The 7,537-nt window shown below is 38.0% G+C and overlaps 2 protein-coding genes across 2 annotated transcripts; one reads left to right on the top strand and one right to left on the bottom strand.

The window, feature by feature from the left end:
- Positions 1–1,113: 1,113 nt before the first annotated feature.
- gngt1 (guanine nucleotide binding protein (G protein), gamma transducing activity polypeptide 1) lies at positions 1,114–1,809 on the bottom strand. Its single transcript, XM_003457251.4, has 3 exons — positions 1,651–1,809; positions 1,429–1,527; positions 1,114–1,273 (listed from the first exon to the last, which is right to left on the bottom strand). The coding sequence occupies exons 2-3, from the start codon at positions 1,522–1,524 to the stop codon at positions 1,148–1,150; spliced, it is 222 nt and encodes a 73-aa protein (XP_003457299.1). The 5' UTR covers positions 1,525–1,527; positions 1,651–1,809; the 3' UTR covers positions 1,114–1,147.
- A 933-nt stretch (positions 1,810–2,742) lies between these two features.
- Positions 2,743–5,945, top strand: tfpi2 (tissue factor pathway inhibitor 2). The gene is made up of 5 exons (XM_003457252.5): positions 2,743–2,902; positions 3,128–3,298; positions 4,477–4,656; positions 4,778–4,951; positions 5,445–5,945. The coding sequence occupies exons 1-5, from the start codon at positions 2,782–2,784 to the stop codon at positions 5,522–5,524; spliced, it is 726 nt and encodes a 241-aa protein (XP_003457300.2). The 5' UTR covers positions 2,743–2,781; the 3' UTR covers positions 5,525–5,945.
- The last annotated feature ends 1,592 nt before the right edge of the window (positions 5,946–7,537 follow it).

Below are 7,537 nucleotides of genomic sequence, written 5' to 3'. Positions count from 1 at the left end.
TGGAAGTTCTCACCGGATCAAATATTAACCCAGTGGGAAAGTAAAATATTAGCAAAGCTTCACTTCCCACCATTATTGGGGGGAAATTTTGTCATCAAATATATCGAAAACGGGATACCCTGGTATGTAAATAATTACTCTATCACCAGCAAGCATTTAAAGTAGCCATGTAAGTTATCTAACGTTGTTACATTGTAACTATCAGTTTTCATCAATGTAATAGCAAGATTTACTATCGCTTTTGGCTGTCGGTTTTGTTTTTAAAGTATTTTGTGCCCAAATGCAATTAATTTTTATTTTCATTATGGATTAATTTTACTAATAATTATGCTGTCTGACAGAAAGCTTGTTAAAGCGTATTGCAGAATAGGAAGAAATGAAACATATTATGACACTCATTTTATATCCTGGAGGGCTTTATAGCAGAAAGAATCTGCAAATTGAAAGCGGCTTTGGAGAAAGTCCTATTTTCCACAGGATTGGTTTTAGATAGACACAACATTTTCTTTTTCTACCAGTGCTGCATCTAGTCTACTGTTCAGTTCAATTGCTTGTATTAACAAAGCCTTAAAACTTTCTGGAGTCTGTCTGAAACTACAGAAAGAAGATTTAAAATAAATTCAATCTACAATGAAATGAGCAAAAAAGAAGAAGACTCGCAAACCCGTCGTACTTTAGGGAATAAGATCTCAAATTTGATGTTCACCATTATTATTGGAACAAAATAATAATGATCACATAAAGACTTGGAGGGGGAAAAAAACCCTCTGTATGTATGCAAATGAAGTTATGAAGATTTATCTGTTTCTCTACTTTGTCTACAACCCTTCAGTGAATCACAGAGACAGGCTGAATTATAAATGTGCACATTTAATGACAGTTGCTTCTGTGAATGAAACAACATATGGGCCCATGTGCTCAGACTATATACACCACACAGAGAGAAGCATTATGTAACACTTGCCAAATACAACTTTTAATTAGTGCATCTTTCAAAAAAAAAAAATAAAGAATTAGAAGGCTACAAATCTGGCCTCAAGATGAAGAATTGTTTTACACGGGAAGTCATAAATGTTTCTTTTGTTTCTAGTTCTCATCTGAATCATTTACAGTCTAGTCTCAATATGAAAAGCTCCTTAGGTCCAGTCTAGCAGATGACACAGCCACCTTTCTCCTTGAAGGGGTTCTTCTCCTCTGATATGCCTTTGACGAGGGTGTCCTCCTCCACTAGAGCCTGAATATATTCCTTGATTTCCTCACAGCATTTAGATGTCTGAAAGCAGGAGACAGAAAGCGTATTTCAGTTTTGAATAGCCTTTGTGATGTAATTAGTTTGACTAAATAAATTGAAGCTGTCTGATATTTACTTTTGGATCTAATCAAAAACGCATATTGAGCACACAAGTCACCTCAGTGTGGAGAACTTACCAACCACCTCTCGAGTTTGACTTCAAGTTTAAGCTGGTTTACTTCCATCACAGCCTTGTCCTTATCTGTCAGATCCTCCACATTTATGACTGGCATTTTCTGTCAAAAAAAGGAAACGTTTAACCTTTTTGTTAATGCTTACTTCCACATGATAAATAAATGATCTTAAAGGAAATGTTCACAATTCGTAAGACTTAGCAGAAGGGATAGGAATGCACTTACGAACGCTTACAGGGAGCAGTCCTTCACCCCCGAAATCCTGCTGAAGAATCCCTCTCCTCTCTCTCAATCTGGGTTATAAAGTAATCAGCATAAACAATTCTAATCCCCTAATCTGATTAAAACAAGGCCCCACTGAATGATCATACCAGCAGCTCAAGTACACAAAGGAAAGGGTGGGCAACTCACACAGGCGTCCATTTGAGCTCCTTTGGTGTAAAAAAACAAAACAAAACATGGTGATGTATTTTTTGTCTTTTATAGATTCAGTTTGGAACTTTTGTTCTATTTTAACTCTGAGTTTTCTTGCAGGCTCATTTGGATATGGGTTAAGGGGTGGCGCTTCATTTATCTGGTTAATTTTGATAAGACGGCTAATCTGTGTTTAGCCTCCACCTGTCAAGGTGGAGACATGTCGTTCTTCTAAACGTGAATGCACGGCAGTTTTCCAGTTAACATCTTTCATAAAGGTAAAACCAAAGCAGTGGGATGGAATGAAACCAATACAAATGTTAATGTGAGTTTTAACTTAACTTGCAGATAAGGCTGATTTTTCATGGTAGGATGTCGTAGAAAGAAGCACTTTTATCATGAAAGAAGAACGTTAGTGGTGGCAATCATTAAACAAAATAAGTGATAACATGAGCCACGGTACTATTAATGTGACTCTCAGTGAGAGTACGTGTGTGTGTGTGTGTGTGTGTGTGGATTCCGATCCGGTCAGACAAGTATTCTGGTGTGGACTTGCCTGTGTGGCTCAGACAAGAAAGATGTGTTAATGTTTCACAAGCGTGTGTGTCCCTAGATACAACGCAATATTGGCTCTGTGGAAATTTGACAAGGATGCTGTGTGGGTTACTGGATCGCTGTACATTCCCATCATCATCATCATCATCACTAGAACCAGTGGCCTGTGACAGTGAAAGTATCTGACTCTCTCAAGCAGAGCAAGTTCCTCCTGATATTTAATTAAGACTTAGTCACAGGATTTAACGCTCCCCCACGTAATTCAGAATAAAAACGTTTCTTGTGACGTCATTAATCAACTGCAATAATTTAGTTTCTTTGGCGCGCTGACTCAGTACATGCCCGTCCCTCTTCCTGGCTGTGCTATAAAACAAGGTCTGAGTGGGGATGGTAGACAGAGCGGAAAAGTCTGGATCTCGACCAAAACTTTGCAAAATGAAGCTTTGCGCATTTGCTCTGTTTACAATAATTTCCTCGTTTTACGGCGTTTTGACGCTGCCACCTAAAGGTAACTCCACATCATGTGTTTTTTTGTTTAATTTCTTCTTCGCGCTTCTTCAATGTTTTAACCAACTTTTTAAAAGCAGTTCTGAGCTTGTTGGTTATCACATGACCTCGGGCGTAATACAGATCCAGTTTGTCGTGTGTTGTTAAGCATTGCATAAACTTTCTTTTCCGTGTCCTTACAACGGTCCTCCGGTATTTCAATAACAATCTGCTTGGTGCTTTTCAGGCGTGTGCCTTCTTCAAGTGGATGAGGGACCTTGCAGAGGCAACATCCAGCGGTATTACTACAACACTATCACCCAGACGTGCGAGGATTTCGACTATGGAGGCTGCCAAGGGAATGCCAATAACTTCAAGAGTTATCAGGAGTGCCACAAGACATGCTACAAAATTCCCAGTAAGTAGCCTGACCCGTGAATTATTAGAGGTGGGAATCAGACAACACGTGATATGATATTATCACAATACTTCCCTCAAGATGTGATATTATTGCGATTTTTAAGATATTGTCATATGCTGAGTATTGCATTACCATGTATTGCTGTTTACTCACATTTCCAGCTGCGATCTATGTCCTCAAAATGAAACTTTGTCAAAATCAGTTTTGGCCAATAAGATAAAGTTATCTCACCTCACTTATTTTTTTTTACTACTAATATTACTACTGTAATATATCAGTTTGTCATTGAATGAGGTCAAATTATATCCCCCACTACAGTGGGGGAAATAATGTTAGTAAAGTATGTTAAGTTTACTTAGAAACAAATGAACAGCCTCTATTTTTATAGTAGTTTCATTTTAATGGAGAGTGAGACAGAATATCAATCAAACTCCAGAAATAACACATTACACAAAAGGTATAAACTGATTTGCATGTCACTGAGTGAAATAAACATTTAATCCCCTACAAACCAGCCAAAATGTGTGCTGGATGGGTTTCCAGTTGAGTTGATTTAATGCAAGTTTGTAAAGTTAAAGTCAACTAACATTATCTCAGAATGGGGATGAAGTGAGCCTACTTGTTCAGATTATTTGAATTCATTTAATTATATATATGTATACTCAATATTCCTGTATCGATACAATATCGTCATGCAAAATATCGCGATACCATGCTGTATCGTTCCCCCCCGACCCCTATGAATTACCATGAATCATTAGGGATGAAATTCTGGGCCAGTACCCATGTTTTAAGTAAGAATTGAGCTGATCTTTAATCTTGCTACTTAGCCTTCTCGTCCAGGGGAAAAAAATATTGTCATTAAACATAAATAATAATAATTTATGTGTTTCTAAAGTTTTTCAACTCTTCTTTACACCATCTTTGAACATTTAGCCAGCCCACAACACATAAATATTGGGCATTGACACAGATACATTACATTTTCTTTCAGTTTCAGCTGATATTCGGTAGATATATCAGTGATGGTGACTTAACCATCTCTATTTTATTTCATTTTTAGGAAACTAGTCAGTGCCTCTCTGGTTGTTAACCTGTTCATATGAATTAATTAGTGTTGTTTCACCAGATATCACTGTTAAATGTTGATTTTTTTTTTCAATTCTTCTCCACAGAGGTTCCCCCAATCTGCAGATTTCCTAAAGAAGAGGGACCCTGCCGGGCTCTCGTCTCCCGCTACTTCTTCAACATGACCACCATGCAGTGTGAGCCATTTAATTATGGTGGCTGCCAGGGGAATTCCAACCGCTTCCTTAATCTAGCCTCTTGCATGGAGTACTGCAGTCCAAAGAAAGGTGAGCAGATTACCCCCTGAGTCATCCCTGTGAGGATACACAGTAGACAAAGTCATTGCATTCACAAGGAAATGATTAAACAATAACTGGTGAGCTCTTCCTTGTGTTGTGTCACTTACAGCCGCTCCCGTGCTCTGCGGGGAGCCTCTGGACAAAGGGAAGTGTTCAGCCGCCATACCTCGCTATTACTATAACACAGCCACCAAGACGTGTGAGGAGTTTGTCTACTCAGGCTGCGGTGGGACCAACAACAACTTTGTCTCGCGGCAAGCCTGCATGGACGTGTGCGCAAAAGGTGTGCAAACCTGAGCCAGGCGGGAAGGGTGCATGGGTGTATGTTTCACAGCTCATTGTGAAGTCTTTATCTGAAGATGATAATTTCAGGAGAATTTTCTCACTGCTTAATTCAATAATGGCAGCATTTGAATTGCCACTCAGACCCACTTACTGGATGGAAATAGGAGAAAATTCAGAAAGTCTGGGGGAATTGGAAAGAGACCAAATTATGCTAAGTTGATTTATTATCAGGCCTAAAAATGCTTGGTATCTGAAAAAAAAAAAAAACTACTGGCTTTGACTCAGGCTGGATGATGCTTTTCAAAGCATTCATCCACTGCTGCCAATCGCTATGCTATGATCTGGAGGAAACCAAGCAAAATCTGTTCCTAGAAAGCCAGTTTGGTTAATTGTGAGACTAAAAAGTGCACAATCGTCAGTATTATATGTTATGCTAATCAGCTGTTATGCTTTTTTTTTTTTTTTTGCTTTTTTTTTTGTTGTTGTTCCAGGATGGAAAAAGCATCCAGGCCGAGGAAAAATTCTGCGATCGAGAAAAAATAGAAAACTCGTCACATTCTTGCAGCCGTAAATGTTTGACACTTGTACTCAGGAATTCTCTCTTGGAGAAGTTCCACGTGGAAGCTAATGTGTGTTTGTTTATGCTCAAATAACGACCAGGCTGCCTATGCCCTTGTGTGACATATTTTGACCACATTTATAATGTCATTAGATCATTTTTCTGAATTTTTTATTGACTGTATGCTGTCAGTAAATATCAAGAGGATGGATTGCTGCTGCTGATGCTGTTGATTCATGCCCAACATTCCTCATTATGTATTTTAATACCGTATGATTGTAATGTATTCTTTTCTTTTGTTCTGTTACAATTTTTTACATGAAATATCCTGAATTTGTTCAAGAATTTTGCCTTTTCTGTATTTTGATAACACTGTGTTAAGCAAATTACTGTGCTTTGCGGTATTTTCATAAAAGTAAAAACTAAAATTATGTGGATTTCGTCTTCTTTAACCATTACCATTCACATAAACTCACAGAGTGTCTAATTTTACCCTAAAAACTTGGCTGGTTTCTTCACTTTCCCTCAGTCACTTGCACTTTATCTCCAGGCTGCTCTTCCGTTCCTTACTAATGCTGCTGTCTTCCCTCCTTATCTGGTAATACTTTTCAAGGCGCTCGAGCCTATCTCATTCGTTTCAGCGTAGCCTTGAATCGGGAAGGAAGCAATCATGGGGCAGGGAAACACTGCTGTGGCAGGTTCATTAGAACAGCACTGCATATTTAAAGGAGAGCAAGCTGCAGGTTTACAACACGTGAGTCATGAGCTTTCAGAAATATTGTCTGCAAATGTTTTAGCAATTATAATGTAATTATAGTGGAATACACACAATAACACGCCCATAGCAGAAAGCATCCATGCAGGAAAATGAATGCACATGTATATTTTCCTCCCAACCTCGGTTATTAAAAAAGAGTTTTAACAATTGCGTTTTGGTCAGTAGTTTTTCAGATAATATACTCTCTTTATCGCAAAGATAAATCACAACGGTCTATAATGTCATTAAGTAAAGCAGGCTGTTAGTATGAACACCCTGACTGCCTTAAGTCCGTGCTCTGCTCCATCTCTTGTAATACAATAAGAAAGTGCCGTGTGATTCTTCAGACAATAAATATTTATTGAAGATATAAATGGAAACTACTCATCCATCTGGCTCAAATATAAATAGTAATAAAAGGGAATGCATCTGGCTAGGGATATTGCTTTAAGTACCAAAGCTAAATCATCTATTAAAAGTATGCAAGGGAGCAGTCATCCTAACAGTATGCAGCCTTTAAAAAGCCACACAGTCTTTGAATCATCACTGCTTATCATTATGAAACTGGTGGGGGAATTGCTGTTGATAATATTTCAACTTCCTGCCCTTTAGGATAAAATTTTATGGATACAGAATTTCAGGAAGGACAGAAAATTTGATCCTAAAGGGCTATATACATATACTAAAGGTATTTGTATGAGGCACACACATTATATATATATATATATATATATATATATATTGGGCAACATGTTTACCTTCTGACTGTTAAATCATAATTGCACCTTGCAGCAGCATATTCTTCTGTGGTGCCTTTAAATCAACAAATGACGTGACAAATCTTTGAAACGGCAAAAAAAAGAAGAAAAATGGACTCAGTTATGAACTTTAAATCACAACAAAGCTCAGTCTACGACTATTAGCAAGTGTCAGTATCACACTGATTGCTGATTTTGTGCAGTTCAGGTGAACTGAGATGAATTGATCATGCTCTGGTTATTTCATTAGCTGCAGTGAATTAGATAGAGTAATTTTGCTCCTCATTCTCAATAGTGATTAATGAATATTTACCGTGAAACATGATCCTCATTTAAAAGTGCATCAATTCAATATAGAAGGCTCCTTTTCACCATTTGTCAAACAGCAATGTTGCTCTGTGCCAAGATGCCTGAGTGTAGTGGAGGTGTAGGTGAATGCCAAGGGGAGAAGATTCTCAGACGCCACCTGGTGGCTGATTCACAAATCTAAGACGAACCAAACACTTAAGT

This window comes from Oreochromis niloticus, linkage group LG22 (assembly GCF_001858045.2).
Source record: "Oreochromis niloticus isolate F11D_XX linkage group LG22, O_niloticus_UMD_NMBU, whole genome shotgun sequence".
In the NCBI taxonomy this organism is placed as follows: domain Eukaryota; kingdom Metazoa; phylum Chordata; class Actinopteri; order Cichliformes; family Cichlidae; genus Oreochromis; species Oreochromis niloticus.
Note: the sequence above shows the minus strand (reverse complement) of the source record. Positions and strands in the feature narration are given on the sequence as shown.